The sequence below is a fragment of the Scyliorhinus torazame genome, chromosome 12, assembly GCF_047496885.1.
Source record: "Scyliorhinus torazame isolate Kashiwa2021f chromosome 12, sScyTor2.1, whole genome shotgun sequence".
Taxonomy (NCBI): domain Eukaryota; kingdom Metazoa; phylum Chordata; class Chondrichthyes; order Carcharhiniformes; family Scyliorhinidae; genus Scyliorhinus; species Scyliorhinus torazame.
In genome coordinates this window covers 32,683,789-32,703,117 of record NC_092718.1, presented here as the reverse complement: position 1 = coordinate 32,703,117, position 19,329 = coordinate 32,683,789, and the positions used below count along the sequence as shown (strand labels likewise).

Here is a 19,329-nt window from a genome sequence, read left to right as displayed (position 1 = left end):
CCCTAGACGCCACACATCTGGGAGAATTCAGAATGTCCAATTCACCTAACAAGCATGCCTTTTGGGTCTTGTGGGAGGAAGGCCTTGGAGGAAATCCACGCAGACACAGGGAAAATGAGAACTCAGCACAGACAGTGACCCAAGGGGGAATCAAACCTGGGACCCTGGCACTGTGAAGCAACAGTGCTAACCACTGTGCTATCGTGGTACTTTTCCTGAATAATCTTTTACTCATGGCATCCATTATCCTTTGACAAAGGGGCACCGAAAACAACCTCTCTCTAAATGTTGGAAAGACCAAGGAACTGATCATCGACTTCAGGAAGTGTAGCACGACACACACTCCCGTCTGCATCGATAGCTCCGAAGTGGCCCGTCTGCATCAATGGCTCCGAAGTGGAGATGGTCGATAGCTTTAGGTTCCTGGGGGTCACCCGCACATCCAGACATAGGAACAGCTTCTTTCCCACAGCTACTCAACGACTCTCCCTCGGACTAATCTGTTCCCTGTAATCCCTATCCACGATCCCCTATGCCAGTGTTCTTCAAAGTCGGGGGCGCAACCCGCGGGTGGGTTGCGGGTGGGTGTCGGGAGTGTCGCGGAGCTGTTATCCGCGGCGCTCCCGATCGCGCATATCACCGCGCAGCAGTTCATAACGCCGGCTGCAAGCGGCCGCGAACACGTAAAACAAATTTGGCCGCATTGCGCATGCGCACGCGATGATCGGACATGCATGCGCAGTGCGGCCGCTATTTTTTTAAACGGTTGCAGCTTTTTGTTTTACAAGTTCTGTAGTGTTTTTTATTCATTTATTTTATTCATTTAATTTTAATTTTTTTCATTTCTCTTATTCATTTTATTTTTTTACAAGCTCAGGGGGTTTTTATTCATTTATTTTACTCATTTTTTTTACAAGGGGAGGGGAGGATTATTTGATAAGATTTTACAGGAAAAAAATTCAGAACTTTGGACAGATGGAGACTCCATACTTTCCGACACCAGAAGGCTTCACCTTCATCCAACAGGTTCCACTGGAGGAGTGTGTACGAGGGCCAAAGGGACCCAATACCATTTCCTCCATTTTTGTCAGCAGCAAACAAGGTAAGAGAAAATGGAATAAGAGCACAGGTCGGCTGGCGTGGGTCGCAAAGGTCGACTGGTGTGGGTCGCGAAGGTCGACCGGCGTGGGTCGCGAAGGTCGGCCGGTTGGGTCCCGAAGGTTGGCCAGTTGGTAAAAATGGGTCCCTGGGAAAAAAGTTTGAAGAACACTGCCCTATGCTGCTCTTGCTCATGTATTTGCTTTGTTTGGCCCCTTGTTCCACACTGTAACCAATCACTGTTTGTCAATGTACCATTTGTCAATGTACTCTGTTGATTATTCTTTTGTCTACTATGTATGTACTGTGTATGTTCCCTCGGCCGCAGAAACACTGTACTTCGGTACATGTGACAATAAATTAAATCAATCAATCATCTGGAATTGAAACGTTAGCTCTTTTCTCTCCCTCCAGATGCTGCCAGATCTGCTGAGATGTTCCAGCATTTTCTCTTTGGTTTCAGATTCCAGCATCTGCAGTAATTTGTTTTTGTCCATTACCCTTATTGAATTGTGACTTCATAACTCTAGTTCAGACCCTAGCAATATATTCCGATGGAGCAATAACTAGGATCAAATATGGTTTAAAGGTGAGAAATATTAAGAAAATCTTTTTCACGTTGACTCTCTGAGGGCAGCACGGTAGCATTGTGGATAGCACAATTGCTTCACAGCTCCAGGGTCCCAGGTTCGATTCCGGCTTGGGTCACTGTCTGTGCGGAGTCTGCACGTCCTCTCCGTGTGTGTGTGGGTTTCCTCCCACAGTCCAAAGATGTGCAGGTTAGGTGGATTGGCCATGATAAATTGCCCTTAGTGTCCAAAATTGCCCTTAGTGTTGGGTGGGGTTACTGGGTTATGGGGATAGGGTGGAGGTGTTGACTTTGGGTAGGGTGCTCTTTCCAAGAGCCGGCGCAGACTCGATGGGCCGAATGGTCTCCTTCTGCACTGTAAATTCTATGAAATCCACAGATGCTGCCGGACCTGCTGAGCTTTTTCAGCGTTATCTGTTTTTATTTCAGATTTCCAGCATCTCGCCTTCTTTTAATAAAGAGTATATTTTTGTGCCACGAATTGAAACTGTAACATCTCGATCTTCCAGATAGTATTGCGAAGCATGTTTAAATTCACTAGAGATGTTAGTTAGGAGCATTTGAAGGACAGCAGCGCCTCCGACAGTGTAGCATCGCGTTGGTGAGGGTCGGCAGTGGGATTTGAACCCGGGTCTCCGGGCTCGGAGTCGAGCGCGTTACCCACTGAGCTACAGTCCGTGCCGGTGCCGCTGAAGCAGCTTCAGGTCGCCGCCGCTCTGGGGCAGTTGGCGGCAGTTTGGCTGCTGACGGGCGGAGGGGGGAGAAGCTCATCCCGTCATTGGGCCGCCGCCACCACCGCGCATCTCGGGCGTGGTCTCCGGGCCCCAGGCTCCTGCCCCGTGGAGCAGCAGGATGGCTGAGGCGCTGGCGGCCGGGCAGGACGAGTCGGAGGCCGAGCTGTCCCTGAGCCTGGCCCGGACCAAGACCCGCTCGTACGGCAGCACGGCCAGTGTGTCGGCCCCGCTGGCCGAGAAATACATCCAGCACCCGGTCAGCCCGAGCGACACCCTGCGAGGCCTCGCCCTGCGCTATGGAGTCTCGGTGAGTCCCGGACGCGATTTCGCAGAGCGGGAAAGACCGAACCCCAACCCAGGGGCAGCACAGATACCCCCCCCCCCTTTTAGGGACCCAGCACCCCCCTCCCCCCCCACCCCTCCCCCCCGAACAACCCCCTCCTCCCCCCCCCCCCCGAGCAACCCCCTCCTCCCCCCCCCCCGAGCAACCCCCTCCCCCCCCCCCCCCGAGCAACCCCCTCCCCCCCCCGAGCAACCCCCTCCCCCCCCCGAGCAACCCCCTCCCCCCCCCCCCCGAGCAACCCCCTCCCCCCCCCCCCGAGCAACCCCCTCCCCCCCCCCCCCGCAACCCCCTCCCCCCCCCCCCCGCAACCCCCTCCCCCCCCCCCCCCGAGCAACCCCCTCCCCCCCCCCCCCGAGCAACCCCCTCCTCCCCCCCCCCCCCGAGCAACCCCCTCCTCCCCCCCCCCCCCGAGCAACCCCCTCCTCCCCCCCACCCCCGAGCAACCCCCTCCTCCCCCCCCCCCGAGCAACGCCCTCCTCCCCCCCCCCCGAGCAACCCCCTCCTCCCCCCCCCCCGAGCAACCCCCTCCTCCCCCCCCCCCGAGCAACCCCCTCCTCCCCCCCCCCCGAGCAACGCCCTCCTCCCCCCCCCCGAGCAACCCCCTCCCCCCCCCCCGAGCAACCCCCTCCCCCCCCCCCCGAGCAACCCCCTCCCCCCCCCGAGCAACCCCCTCCTTCCCCCCCCCCCGAGCAACCCCCCCCTCCCCCCCCGAGCAACCCCCTCCTCCCCCCCCCCCCGAGCAACCCCCTCCTCCCCCCCCCCCCGAGCAACCCCCTCCTCCCCCCCCCCCCGAGCAACCCCCTCCTCCCCCCCCCCCCGAGCAACCCCCTCCTCCCCCCCCCCCGAGCAACCCCCTCCTCCCCCCCCCCCCCCGAGCAACCCCCTCCTCCCCCCCCCCCCGAGCAACCCCCTCCTCCCCCCCCCCCCCCCCCGAGCAACCCCCTCCTCCCCCCCCCCGAGCAACCCCCTCCTCCCCCCCCGAGCAACCCCCTCCTCCCCCCCCCCCCCGAGCAACCCCCTCCTCCCCCCCCCCCCCCCGAGCAACCCCCTCCTCCCCCCCCCGAGCAACCCCCTCCTCCCCCCCCCCCCCGAGCAACCCCCTCCTCCCCCCCCCCGAGCAACCCCCTCCTCCCCCCCCCCCGAGCAACCCCCTCCATCCCCCCCCCCCGAGCAACCCCCTCCACCCCCCCCCCGAGCAACCCCCTCCACCCCCCCCCCGAGCAACCCCCTCCACCCCCCCCCCCGAGCAACCCCCTCCACCCCCCCCCGAGCAACCCCCTCCACCCCCCCCCCCGAGCAACCCCCTCCCCCCCCCCCGAGCAACCCCCTCCTCCCCCCCCGAGCAACCCCCTCCTCCCCCCCCGAGCAACCCCCTCCTCCCCCCCCCGAGCAACCCCCTCCTCCCCCCCCCCCCCGAGCAACCCCCTCCTCCCCCCCCCCCCCGAGCAACCACCTCCTCCCCCCCCCCCCGAGCAACCCCCTCCTCCCCCCCCCCCGAGCAACCCCCCCCCGAGCAACCCCCTCCCCCCCCCCCCCCGAGCAACCCCCTCCATCCCCCCCGAGCAACCCACTCCATCCCCCCCGAGCAACCCCCTCCTCCCCCCCCCGAGCAACCCCCTCCTCCCCCCCCCCGAGCAACCCCCTCCTCCCCCCCCCCGAGCAACCCCCTCCTCCCCCCCCCCCCGAGCAACCACCTCCTCCCCCCCCGAGCAACCCCCTCCTCCCCCCCCCCGAGCAACCCCCCCCCCGAGCAACCCCCCCCGAGCAACCCCCCCCCCCCGAGCAACCCCCCCCCCCCGAGCAACCCCCCCCCCCCCGAGCAACCCCCCCCCCCGAGCAACCCCCCCCCCCCGAGCAACCCCCCCCCCCGAGCAACCCCCCCCCCCCCGAGCAACCCCCCCCCCCGAGCAACCCCCCCCCCCCGAGCAACCCCCCCCCCCGAGCAACCCCCCCCCCCGAGCAACCCCCCCCCCGAGCAACCCCCCCCCCCGAGCAACCCCCTCCCCCCCCCGAGCAACCCCCTCCCCCCCCCGAGCAACCCCCTCCCCCCCCGAGCAACCCCCTCCCCCCCCCCGAGCAACCCCCTCCCCCCCCCCCGAGCAACCCCCTCCCCCCCCCCCCCGAGCAACCCCCTCCTCCCCCCCCCCGAGCAACCCCCCCCTCCCCCCCCCGAGCAACCCCCCCCTCCCCCCCCGAGCAACCCCCTCCTCCCCCCCCCCCGAGCAACCCCCTCCTCCCCCCCCCCCGAGCAACCCCCTCCTCCCCCCCCCCCGAGCAACCCCCTCCTCCCCCCCCCCCCGAGCAACCCCCTCCTCCCCCCCCCCCGAGCAACCCCCTCCTCCCCCCCCCCGAGCAACCCCCTCCTCCCCCCACCCCCCGAGCAACCCCCTCCTCCCCCCCCCCCCCGAGCAACCCCCTCCTCCCCCCCCCCGAGCAACCCCCTCCTCCCCCCCCCCCCGAGCAACCCCCTCCTCCCCCCCCCCCCCGAGCAACCCCCTCCTCCCCCCCCGAGCAACCCCCTCCTCCCCCCCCCCCGAGCAACCCCCTCCTCCCCCCCCCGAGCAACCCCCTCCTCCCCCCCCCCCCGAGCAACCCCCTCCTCCCCCCCCCCCCGAGCAACCCCCTCCTCCCCCCCCCCCGAGCAACCCCCTCCATCCCCCCCCCCGAGCAACCCCCTCCATCCCCCCCGAGCAACCCCCTCCTCCCCCCCGAGCAACCCCCTCCTCCCCCCCCCCCCGAGCAACCCCCTTCTCCCCCCCCGAGCAAGCACCTCCTCCCCCCCCCCCGAGCAACCCCCTCCTCCCCCCCCCCGAGCAACCCCCCCCCCCCGAGCAACCCCCCCCCCCCCGAGCAACCCCCCCCCCCGAGCAACCCCCTCCCCCCCCGAGCAACCCCCTCCCCCCCCGAGCAACCCCCTCCCCCCCCCCCCGAGCAACCCCCTCCCCCCCCCCGAGCAACCCCCTCCTCCCCCCCCCCCGAGCAACCCCCTCCTCCCCCCCCCCCCCGAGCAACCCCCTCCTCCCCCCCCCCCCGAGCAACCCCCTCCTCCCCCCCCCCGAGCAACCCCCTCCTCCCCCCCCCCGAGCAACCCCCTCCTCCCCCCCCCCGAGCAACCCCCTCCTCCCCCCACACCCGAGCAACCCCCTCCTCCCCCCCCCCCGAGCAACCCCCTCCTCCCCCCCCCCCTCCGAGCAACCCCTTCCTCCCCCCCCCCGAGCAACCCCCTCCTCCCCCCCCCCCCCGAGCAACCCCCTCCATCCCCCCCGAGCAACCCCCTCCTCCCCCCCGAGCAACCCCCTCCTACCCCCCGAGCAACCCCCTCCTCCCCCCCCCCCCCGAGCAACCCCCTCCTCCCCCCCCCGAGCAACCCCCTCCTCCCCCCCCCCCCCGAGCAACCCCCTCCTCCCCCCCCCCCCCGAGCAACCCCCCCCCCGAGCAACCCCCTCCCCCCCCCGAGCAACCCCCTCCCCCCCCGAGCAACCCCCCTCCCCCCCCGAGCAACCCCCTCCCCCCCCCGAGCAACCCCCTCCCCCCCCCGAGCAACCCCCTCCTCCCCCCCCCGAGCAACCCCCTCCTCCCCCCCCCCCGAGCAACCCCCTCCTCCCCCCCCGAGCAACCCCCTCCTCCCCCCCCCCCGAGCAACCCCCTCCTCCCCCCCCCCCGAGCAACCCCCTCCTCCCCCCCCCCCCGAGCAACCCCCTCCTCCCCCCCCCCCCCCGAGCAACCCCCTCCTCCCCCCCCCCCCGAGCAACCCCCTCCTCCCCCCCCCCCCGAGCAACCCCCTCCATCCCCCCCGAGCAACCCCCTCCTCCCCCCGAGCAACCCCCTCCTCCCCCCCGAGCAACCCCCTCCTCCCCCCCCCCCGAGCAACCCCCTCCTCCCCCCCCCCCCCCCGAGCAACCCCCTCCTCCCCCCCCCCCCCCCGAGCAACCCCCTCCTCCCCCCCCCCCCGAGCAACCCCCTCCTCCCCCCCCCCGAGCAACCCCCTCCTCCCCCCCCCCCCGAGCAACCCCCTCCTCCCCCCCCGAGCAACCCCCTCCTCCCCCCCCCCCGAGCAACCCCCACCCCCTCCCGAGCAACCCCCACCCCCCCGAGCAACCCCCACCCCCCCCCGGACCCCCAGCAGCCCCCCCCCCCCCGGACCCCCAGCAGCCCCCCCCCCCCGGACCCCCAGCAGCCCCCACCCCCCGGACCCCCAGCAGCCCCCACCCCCCGGACCCCCAGCAGCCCCCGGACCCCCAGCAGCCCCCACCCCCGGACCCCCAGCAGCCCCCACCCCCGGACCCCCAGCAGCCCCCACCCCCGGACCCCCAGCAGCCCCCACCCCCGGACCCCCAGCAGCCCCCACCCCCGGACCCCCAGCAGCCCCCACCCCCGGACCCCCAGCAGCCCCCACCCCCGGACCCCCAGCAGCCCCCACCCCCGGACCCCCAGCAGCCCCCACCCCCGGACCCCCAGCAGCCCCCACCCCCGGACCCCCAGCAGCCCCCACCCCCGGACCCCCAGCAGCCCCCACCCCCGGCAGCCCCCACCCCCGGACCCCCAGCAGCCCCCACCCCCGGACCCCCAGCAGCCCCCACCCCCGGACCCCCAGCAATCCCCCCCGGCAACCCAGAAACCCCCACCCCCTGGACCCCAGCACCCCCATCCCAGCACCCCAAGTATTCCCCCCCCCCCCCCACCCAGACCACCAGCGCCCACCCTGTAGCATCCATATGGACCACCTCCATCCCTGCCCCATGCGACTTAATCACCCCTGCACCTGGATTGGATTGCACCCCTGCACCTGGATTGGATTGGATTTGTTTATTGTCACGTGTACCGAGGCACAGTGAAAAGTATTATTAAGTACATGAGAAGACGAGGGAATAAAAGAAAATACATAATAGGGCAACACAACATATACAATGTAACTACATAAGCACTGGCCTCGGATGAAGCATACAGGGTGTAGTGTTAATGAAATCAGTCCATAAGAGGGTCATTTAGGAGTCTGGTGACAGTGGGGAAGAAGCTGTTTTTGAGTCTGTTCGTGCGTGTTTTCAGACTTCTGTATCTCCTGCCCGATGGAAGAAGTTGGAAGAGTGAGTAAGCCGGGTGGGAGGGATCTTTGATTATACTGCCCGCTTTCCCCAGGCAGCGGGAGGTGTAGATGGAGTCAATGGATGGGAAGCAGGTTTGTGTGATGGACTGGGTGGTGTTCACGACTCTGAGGTTTCTTGCGGTCCTAGGCCGAGCAGTTGCCATACCAGGCTGTGATGCAGCCTGATAGGATGCTTTCACCTGGCACCCAGCCCCCCCAAGCATTCCCCCCACGGCCATACAACCCGGCCTTCTCCCCAACAACTCAATCCACAGCTCCCATCCCTGGCACCCCCATCCTGATGCATCCATTTTCCACCCTCGCCTCTCCATCCCTGCCCCCTCCCATCCCTACCCCCACCCTGGAGGATTTTGCAAGGCCAGGCCGCCTTGGAGGATGCTTACGCTCTCCAGGTAAGCGTTCTCCCAGGCGGCCTTCAGGACGCGTGACAACGCAGGATCGCTGAACAGAAACTTGTAGCCAAGTGTGCGGCCTCAACTGGGACCTTGGATTCATGTTGCATTACATTCACCCCCCACCATCTGGCCTGGCCTTGTGAAATCCTACCAACTGTCCTGGATCGAGACAATTCACACCTCTTTAACCTGGGATTACCCCTCTCTCTGGATCTGTAAAGGCTTAATGACCTGCAAATGCTCACAAAGATGCAAATTGTCTTGCATATTTGACTTTGTCTATATATATATATATATATATATATATGACCTCTTCATTCACCGAGGAAGGAGCAGTGCTCTGAAAGCTGGTGATTTGAAACAAACCTGTTGGACTTTAACCTGGTGTTGTAAGACTTCTTACTGTGCGCACCCCAGTCCATCACCGGCATCTCCACATCATAAATATAAGGAGGCAATAAATAGTTTTTAATTAGTAGCTGATTGAAGGGTTATGGGGAGCGAGCTGACAGGAAGGTGGGGATGAGGCCGAGATGAGATCAGCCATGATCATATTGAATGGCGGTTGCAGGCTCGTGGGGCTGAATTGCTTACCTCTGCTCTTAGTTCTTATCGGCCAGAAAAGCCCATGGGACCACATTAACTGTCGACTGAAAGATTGAGTTGAACTCAGGGCTGAGCCTATTAGCTGAAACAAAATGGTTCTTGGCGGGAAGTTATGTTTTGCTTTTGTATCATGAAAAAGAAAAAGTTTGTTTTGTGTTGCCCATTCCAGAGTGTAATTTTTGATGGGTGTGTGTGTGTGTGTTTGGGGGGTGGGTGGGGGAGTGAGGTACAAAAGGTCAGGTTGCTTTCGTGCTGAATAATTTATTTGAGTGAAAAATAAGATTAATTCACTTGAGTGAAATCTGGTTTAGTGCTTGTCCAGCAGTCATTGGATTCCAAAATTAATTTGGAATTTGGCCTTGGTGCCACTGCTGTTCACAACCACGTCATAAATAATATCTGTCACTAACTGATGTAACTTCTGAGTGGTCAAAGAACAAGTCGTACATGTTCATTATCGGTAAACTACTCGTATTGCTGAGTTCCTATTGCCTCCGTAAACAAGTAATAAGCCACAACAAAAGTCACGACTCCAAGAATTGACTCACCTGCCACAGATTGATTAATAATTCATGTACGTGTATTCTTCATGCATGCATTTATTATGTTGTGACCAGATCAAACTGAAGAAATATTCCTCCCAGCATGTCGAAACCTTGGATAGGTCATAGCAAACAGAGTGAAATGCATATCATGCTCCCCAAAAGTCACTGCTGCCTTTCTCCCAGTGACAGCGATTCATGGGGCATGGTTACATAGGTGCAAGTGGCAATTCAACATCATTTTGCTAGGCCAGCATTTATTGCCCGTCCCTAGTTGCCCTTGAGAAGCTGGTGGTGAGCTGCCTTCTTGAACCACTGCAGTCCCTGAGGCATAGGTACATCCACAGTGCTGTTAGCCTAGGTCGAAAGTTTGGGTAACTTTTCATCAGTCCAGCTAAGCCCAATTCAGTTCTTTTCCTGAGGTTCGCACGGGTATTAGTGTTTTTGCTCCACACAAGCATTCTTCCACCCCTCTTTTTCTAACTCTGTCAATGCAATCTCTTCCCTTTCACCCTCATCTACCTTTCCCTTAAATGCAACTATTGCTGTTTGCCTCAACTGCTCCTTGTGGCAACGAGTTCTACATTCCCACCACATTCTGGGTAAAGAAGTTTGTCCTGAATTCCCTATTGGATTTATTAGTGAGTAATTTTATATTTGTGACCTCTAGTTTTGATTTCCACACAATCCTAGGCTGGTTACATCACATAAAGGTTGCTATTCTCTGTGTCTGTGCTGGCCCTGTACAAGTTACTCAGCTACCTTGTCATCTTTCCTTCTCAAATAGTCAGCTCATTCTCTTTTCAAAGCCACAATTGAATCTGCCACAGACACACTCTTGGACTGTGCATTCCGGATCCTAACCACTCACTGTGAAAAAATGGAAACATTTCCTCTCTGACCACCCTGTAAATCCTTTATAAACTTAATGATTTCCATCAGGTCGCCCCATAGCCTTTTTCTCTGAACAGTCTTGATCTTTCCAGAGAAATATATCCTTTCTGTTTTGTTAAGAATCTTGGTTTCTGCATTGCCCAATTGGTAAAATATTGTTAGCCGGTCAAGTTAACAATTCTGGGAAACCGTTAAAAATAACATCATAGAAATATCTTGTACTCATGACATGTAGTTTCTTTTGAGCTATGCCTTCCAGCTCTTAGTCAACTTTTATTTAATTGTGTGAGCTAATCGTAAAAGTGCTCCATCAGCCATATTCCCCACCTTGTGTCAAGCCAATTCAGAGGGTTCTTTATTGCATAATTTGTACACATTCCATTGTTAAGTTATAAAATAAATCATGACTTTTGTTAGTTGCATTTAGTACCTAATCATTTTAAGACCTATTTTGTGTTGTTAATGATTAACCCTACGCCCATAAACCCTGACTTAAGAGCTCAAGTGACTTAAAACTATCATAGACATAATTACTACCTTGAGTATATCTTTGCCATAAATAATTTGAAAGGTTTAAACTTTAAGTTTTATTTTGCATTTGAACTGTTGTTTGTACTAGCTTTGTGCGTGGGCTTCCTGTACTTGATTAATGGCAGCATTTCACAAGAGGATTATTAATCAATAAATAGTCATCTTGTTGCAGACTGATTTAGAGATAAACTAACTGATAATCAGGAGCCAGAGTGGATAATGGGTGGGGGAAACTGATCTCTTGAGTTCAGGTAACTAGATGCATTTCTGTAATTATTGTAGCATTAATATTTTGTATATATACAATAATTAGTTTCAGGAATTGAAGTTTGTTAATGTTTTCATAGTTGACCAATGATTCTGTGCATTTGCTGCATGATGTCTTGGTGGCACGGTGGTTAGCACTGCTGCCTCGCAGCACCAGGGACCCGTGTTTCCATCTGGCCTCGGGTGACTGTCCATGTGGAGTTTGCATGTTCTCCCCGTGTCTGCGTGGGTTTCCTCCCAAAGTCCAAGGATGTGCAGGCTAGATGATTGGCCATGATCAATGTCGCAGGGTTGCTGGGATAGGGTGTTGGTGCAGACTTAATGGGCCGAATGGCCTCCTACACTGTAGGGATTCTTTGGTATGAGTCTATATGAGGTAATGTCATCACAGCAGGTTTAAATGTATGGATTACTGGAAAGCAACGTCAGTATAATTATTAAGTAACTACGACCACTTTACTTAACTCAAAGTTGTTAAGCACCAAATTCCAATGTTATTTGATAATTCATTTTTTTTTAGTGCAAGAGAGGATTTGGGTGGTATTTTGCATACAGTCCAGACAGATTGTTCCATACATGAAAAACATAGGACATAGATACACAATGTAAATACAGACATAGGGTGAAGCATACGGAGTGTAATGCTACTCAGTAGAGAAGATGCGTGGAGAGAGATCAGTTCAGTCTATAAGAGGGCCATTCAGGAGTCTGGTAACAGCGGGGAAGAAGGTGTTTTTGAATCTGTTTGTGCGTGTTCTCAGACATTTGTATCTCTCCTGCCCGATGGAAGAGGTTGGAATAGCGAATAACCCGGGTGGGAGGGGTCTTTTATCATTAGGATCTGTCAGCAAGCTACTTCTCGTGGAGGGAATTTTCTGGCCATATATATATGTTTTCTATGAATTCCTAATTTAAAAAGGCACGAATAGTAATATCATGCCAGGCAATGCTCACAGTGGGGGGTTTAAACTTATGCACTGTGCGGATAGATCATATTTTTGGTGGAGCATGTTTTCCTTCTTGCAAATCTTTGCTCCTTGATTAAATTAGCAAACTTGTGAGATAGTTACCAATAAAAGGCATTCTGTGACTGTTGTGACACTAGGATTCACACAGCGAATCAGACTTATCATCACAAGAATCTGCTGGGCGCTGTTTCACACTTACTGTCAGCAAAATGTAGATCTTTGAAGGAATGAGATTGCTGATCTTTCTCAGTCCCTGTGTTCTGTATAATTAACATATAATTAAACCTGCCTATAACCCCAAATGCAGACAATTTGTGGAGGTGGTGAAAGTAATCCGTAAATTAATTGACCACCCAATAAAAGACGAGTACTGTCTTTGTCTGCTTGGAAAACTAGTGTGTGTCGTTCTGAAGGGTGAGCCAATCACCCTGAGTTTTGTAGCCGTTGGCATTTTACAGTTAAATCAGCATAAGCAGGAGTTCGTTACTCGTGGTAAAAACAGAAAATGCTGGAAACACTCAGCAGGTCAGGCAGCATCTGTCACGAGGTGAACAGTCCTTCAGGGGTTAGCTGCTCGACTGATGTGTCACGTGGTTTCCTGGCCATAAATGATTCTCTCTTCAAATAATTGGGAATAACTACTTGTTCTTGTTCTTTTTACATAGCTGTGTTGCAGCACAGGGGCTACAAGTAGGAGGTTAGGGACCACAAACGTAAGACAGTCATTCATAAATCCAATAGTGAATTCAGGAGCGAAATTCTTATCCAGTGAGTGGTTAGAATGTGGAATTCACTAAAGCAAGGAAAGGTTAACTGTAGGGATGTATTTAAGGGGCAGCTATTTAAACAGAAAGGAGAAAGGAATAAAAGGATATGTTGATGGGCTTAGTAGAAGACAGAAGCTAATGTGAAGTATAGACAGCGGCATGGATCTGTTTTGGGCCTGAATGATCTGTTTCTGTACTGTACATACTATACAATAGAAGTAATTATTCCAAACTTGTGAAAAAAGACCAGAACAATCAGCTGGCCCAGTGCGCATCTCCTGTATTGCCATAGCGCAACTTCTATGCATCATCCAACACCCCTTCCCCCACCCATGAGAGAAAACCCTCGAGCAATTGAGAAATTCCTCCATGACCTGTGAAGGCAATCAAACCGAATCAAAGGGAGGATGGGTTTATTTTTATGCAGTGAGATGTGGAATGCATGGCCTGAAAGGGTGGTGGAAGTAGATTCAGCCACCGTTTTCAGAGATAAATTGGATATGTAGGGGGGGGGGGGGGGGGGAGAAGCGGAAAGATTTAGAGAGCCGTGGGAGAAGAGGAGTAGAGGAATGGGACTAAACGATCTTTCAAAGAGCACACACCGGCACAATGGATCATTGGCTCAACGATTAAATTGCAGAAGACTGCGGAGGCAAAGTGTCACATTCCACAGTGACCGACTGCATTCTATCTACAGTCGTGTTGACCAATCTCTGGAACTCATCCAGCTCCCCTTTTCTCAGATTATGAGAACACTGCGAGCTGGTATTTTGATTTGGTTGAAAATAGACTCTTGCTGTTTTCACTAATCAGGTAATACTTCAACGTTGCACTGGAAAACTGCAGTTACAATTAATTAATCTTACAAACTCTAGGCGTATTCCCTCACTCAATATCCTTGCTTTTCTATGTTTGATGCTCTCCCTTTACTCACTCCCTCATAGCTGTTTTAAAATGATGCTCAGATTCTGCAGCGATCAGTTTCAGCTTGGTACCAGCTGAGATGACCTTTTCTAAGTTATACTGCTGGCTGTGTTTTACCTTCTTGCAAGTAAATAGTCTCTTGCTGAAAATTAATAGAATCTCACTGTGCAAAAGAACAGGACAGATGGCAGTGGAATGATGTCATGGTATCTTGCATTACTTGCAGACAGATTTGCATCTTCAGGCTGGTGGTTTTCACTGCTGTGGTGCTGAAATTGTACTGATGTAACACCATTGACTACATACAGCTATGTAGAATTTATATGGTAAATATTCCGATTAACTTCCAAATAGAGTTGTAATCTCACTAACAACTGCAAAGTAGTTACAAGTGTTTTTTAAAAAAAATTTAGAGTACCCAATTCACATTTTCCAATTAAGAGTCAATTTAGCGTGTTCAATCCACCTACCCCGCACATCTTTGGGTTGTGGGGGGCGAAACCCATGCACACACGGGGAGAATGTGCAAACTCCACACGGACAGTGACCCAGAGCCGGGATCGAACCTGGGACCTCAGCGCCGTGAGACTGCAGTGCTGCCACTGTGCTGCCCAAGTTACAAGTGTTTTGTTAACTGACACACAAAGTTATACTTTCTGCAACTAGAACGCATTGACACTTTAAAAAAATCATTGCATTTTCATTCTTCGAATTTTTCTTTATATTGCAATGATTTTATTCAATTAAATTACAACACGATTTGTATTGTTAAATTGGGAACTTAAGCATAAAAATCCTGATACTCAGTTTATGCTGTAATTGGCAATGTTTTGAGAAATAAAAAAAGCGATTGTTTTTGAAACTGACTTGACACAAATTGCTATTTAAAAGTTGTTTCAAAATTGTGATTTCTTTTTAAGGCTTTAGAGGCTATTGGGAAAAGTTCTCTTTTTATCAATGTTGTCCAGTCATCTCCCTCATAGGAGCCATTTCGCTGATCATTTAGAGTTCTGGAGAATTAAGCAGTACAGAGATTTTGCTTTCAGGCAGATACAATCCGACTGCGTAGCCAATGATGTGTAGCCCCCTCACCAATGAATGTTGACTCAGATAATAGCACAGCTTAAGAACAATATGAAGTTCCCTTGTAAACCATTAAGAATAATCAACAGCTTGCTCTAGAATTGAGTTGCCGATCTCTGTTTTTCATCAATGCTGCCATTTAACTTGGTTTAAGACATTCAGCGAGTTGTTCGTGGTTCACCCAGGGGACCAGGAGAGGGGGATTGGCGAGCTCCCACTAAAAAGGGCGGAGAGGAGCTTCAGGTATTTGGGGGACCAGGTGTCCAGGAGCTGGGGGGCCCTGCATAGACTTAATTTCACGAGGCTGGTGGAGCAAATGGAGGAGGAGTTCAAGAGGTGGGATGCGTTGCCGCTGTCTCTGGTGGGTAGGGTGCAGTCAGTTAAGATGACAGTGCTCCCAAGGTTTTTGTTCCTGTTCCAGTGCCTCCCCATGTTTATCCCGAAGGCCTTCTTTAGCCGGGTCATCAGGAGCATAACGGGGTTTGTGTGGGCGCGAGGTGCTCCGAGGGTGAGAAGGGTGTTCCTGGAGTGGAGTAGGGATGGGGATGGGGGGGCCTGGCACTGCCCAACCTCTGTGGCTACTACTGGGCCGCCAATGCGGCGATGGTGCGCAAGTGCGTGATGGAGGGGGCTGCATGGAAGAGGCTGGAGACGGTGTCTTGTGAGGGTACGAGTCTGGAGGCGCTGGCAACGGCGCTGCTGCTGCTCTCTCCAATGAGGTATACCACGAGCCCGGTAGTGGCGGCTACCCTCAATCTGGGGGCAGTGGAGGCGGCACAGGGGGGAAGTTGGGGCCTCGGTGTGGACCCCAATACGGGGGAACCACTGGTTTGTCCAAGGGAGAATAGATGGAGGGTTTTTGGGGTGGCACAGGGCAGAGATGGGAAGGTTGGGGGACCTGTTCGTGAACGGGAAGTTCGCGAGCCTGGGTGAACTGGAGGAGAAGTATGGGCTCCCCCCCGGGGAACACCTTCAGATATTTACAGGTAAGGGTGTTTGCCAGACGCCAGGTGGTGGAATTCCCACGGCTACTGCCACACACAGTACAGGACAGGGTGCTCTCGGGGGGTCGGAGTGGGGAAGATCTCGGAAACTTCCCAGGTGATGCAAGAGGAGGAGGAGGCCTCGGTGGTGGAGTTGAAAGGTAAGTGGGAAGAGGAGTTGGGAGAGGAGATCGAAGAGGGGATGTGGGCAGATGCCCTAGGGAGGGTGAACTCTTCCTCTTCGTGCGCAAGGCTCAGCCTCATACAGTTTAAGGTGCTGCACAGGGCACACATGACCGGGACAAGGATGAGCCGGTTCTTTGGGGGAGAGGACAGGTGTGTTAGGTGCTCGGGGAACCCAGCAAATCACACCCATATGTTCTGGGCATGCCCAGCGCTGGAGGAATTTTGGAAGGGCGTAGCGAGGACGGTGTCGGGGGTGGTAGGATCCAGGGTCAAGCCGGGCTGGGAGCTCGCAATATTTGGGGGTGCAGGAGGCGAAAGAGGCCTTTGCGTCCCTGGTAGCCCGGCGAACGATTCTTCTACAGTGGAGGGATGCGAGGCCCCCAAGCGTGGAATGCTGGATCAACCATATGGCGGGGTTTATTAAATTGGAGAGGGTGAAATTCTCCTTAAGGGGATCGGTACAAGGGTTCTTTAGGCGGTGGCAACCGCTCTTGGACTTCCTGGCAGAACGGTAGACAATGGTCAGCAGCAGCAACCCGGGGGGGGGGGGGGGCTCTATTCTATTTTATTTCTGTTTATTTACCCTGGGGGTTCTGAGGGGGTGTATATATTTGCTATGTTTGCTTTGTGTTAACTCGGGGTGTTAATTTATTATTTATGTGTAGGGGGGCATGGGGGTTGTTTTACTTTGTTCTGTATTTTTCATTCTGTTGTTGATATTTTGTGAAAACTCTAATAAAAATTATTTAAAAAAAAAAAAAAAGTATTTTTCCACTGAAGCACACAATTGTTCCCCATTCAGAACTCTTTCAGAATGTATGCAACTATCTAAAAATTCATTAACATTTGTCACCTCCTTCTGATTCTAATTCTATGATCCTAAGTTCACACATTCAACATTGGTATCATTGCAGAGGAATTACCATCTTTTTAATGGTGGTTTCACCCTTGAAATTACTTCCATCATGTTTAGAACTTCATATTTCACAAATGGATGCACCCTGGCATTCCTGTGGTTTAATTCTGATGATAATTAAAAGATTTTCACACCAAAGTGTAACAAGACAAAGATGTGGCAGGAGATGCAAGAAATATCAAGACGTACCCCTCCAAGTCACTTACCCTCAGTTGGATGTGTCTCACCTTTCATCCATTGTCACTAATAGCGGGGAGTCTCAACAGCTACTTGGCAGGTGAAAGTTAACTAATTTGTTTATTGAAGTTTAACGAGATACAAAGGAGGACAACAAATGCCACCCTACTCCTTGACTCCCCGGGTGTTGACTAGCCAGCACTCAACCGCCGCTCCAACCACCACTCCCCGAGTTTGGACTCTTGCTCCATCCGTTGCTCTCCCACGCTACCATAGTCACTATCCTGGAATATCCTATATACCACTACTTGTGGAAACACCATTACTGCAGCAATGTAAAGAGAAGCTAACCAAATGTTCTCTGTGCAGCTAGGGTGGGCAATAAATGCCTTGCCAATGTAACCATATTGTGCAAATATTTTTTAAAGAATCTAAATATTACCTCTATCTACAACTTTTGTAATGTTTGTGGCAATGTGAAAAAAGGCTAGTTATTTAGATCTTGGGTCGGGAATATCGCGAGACAACCATTTTTGCTTTTACTCAAGCCTTTCGGAATGTTTGAAACCTCATCCAGTCAGTTGCAGGTTCCTGAAATCCATTTCTCATGGTTGATTACAAGCTGAATATAACATTTCTGGAGCTCACTTAAAACTGGCAGCTGGGAAGATCTATTCATAACTTACAATTGAGTACGTGCATGTACCTGCCCAGGAAATGCAATACAGAGCCTATTGTGTTCTAAAAGATCTCACAGTTGAAGCAATTGTGAAAGTAGAACTTTTGGTGTTTACTTGGAAATGGTGTTTGCTTGGAAATGTTAATGGCGTCGGGCCAATTGTTCCATAGTACTATAAATGTTGCAATTCAGCAAAATAAATACATACTCTTTTACTGATCCAATGACAGAAATTGTTATTTCAGCATGCCTTAAAGAATCTAAAAATATAATGACTTCCAGACATTCCGGACCTAACAGATGTCTGATAATTTAGCCCTTTTTCCTTAATGGTCCAGTGGGTCGTTGCACTAAGTAATGAAACTCTCAGCCATGTAGATGAGGAACAACTCCGGCTTCATCCCTGATCTGCCCAGATTTGGGTAATCTCAGTTTGGACAACTTTTGTGTGCTTCAGTATGAATTCCGGGTTCCAGCATTGCAGAGAAATCAGTGTGTCAATGCTGAATGGTGATAAATCAATTCAGCTTGAAGTCCTTTCAAGGTTGCATAGTCTGATCTTACATGAATAATGCCTGTAGTTTTTGGTACCTTTGGTTACAATTAAACCAATGTTGCATGGAGTTATCCAATTTGCACCCTAGGCACCCCCTCCCTTGGCAAGAATATTCCACAGATCCATTGCAATACATTGGCTGCTACCACCTGGTTGAAATTCCATCAGTAAATTCACACACAGCAAGGTCATGTGACAGAAAACCAGATGACTAACCAGATATTGCGTGCACCTGATCTCCAGGCTGACTTTCCAATGTAAAAAAGATCAGCTCTCGTGGCTGGCCGTATCTTGCATGAGTGGTACCCTGAGATAAGGGCCAGGTGACTGTGGCAGCGAGAAGTTTGATTAGTGGACTGTGCTGTGCTTGGCTGTAAACAGCTGTAAACATGGACAAAAAGCAGTCAGTCACATAAAGAGCAAAAGTTGAAGTTGATCAAATGTTTGTCGGTACTCTGAGTCCATAAACATCAAATCCCATCAACCAGTTGCTCCACTTGGCCAATGTAGACATGGTGGGCAAGAGAGTACACTAGACAGGAACCTATTGAGAGCTGCGGTATCGGATCTGAAAGAGGAGATCTCTCTTTCGAAATCGGTGGTGGAAGGCACCGCATCGGCCCACTGCACATTGGTGAATTGAATCAAATTTTGTGTGAAGGTCATTAAAAATGGTCTATTTGGGCAGTACAGCGACACAGTGGTTAGCACTGCTGCCTCCTGCGCCGAGGACCTGGGCTCGATCCTGGCCCCAGGTCACTGTCTGTGCGGAGTCTGCACATTCCATGTCTACGCGGGTCTCACCTCACAACCCAAAGATGAACAGGGTGAATTGACCACGTGACATTGCCCCTTGGGGGGGGGGGGGGGATGGGGGCAGAATTGGATACTCTAAATTTATAAAAAGAATAAAAATGGCCTATTTTGCAGTCTCATTCTTAGTCATAAGCAGAGTACCACTGACATCAGTAGTGATCAGTTTCACCC

At 54.1% G+C, this 19,329-nt stretch overlaps 1 protein-coding gene across 1 annotated transcript in view; it reads left to right on the top strand.

Annotated features, from left to right (window-relative positions):
• Positions 1 to 2,347: 2,347 nt before the first annotated feature.
• lysmd2 (LysM, putative peptidoglycan-binding, domain containing 2) overlaps positions 2,348 to 19,329 on the top strand; it is a 73,772-nt gene continuing 56,790 nt past the window's right edge. The window contains exon 1 of the mRNA XM_072470631.1: positions 2,348 to 2,728. Within this exon, the coding sequence (XP_072326732.1) occupies positions 2,540 to 2,728 (189 nt within the window). The 5' untranslated portion in view covers positions 2,348 to 2,539. The remainder of the gene's footprint in view (positions 2,729 to 19,329) is intronic.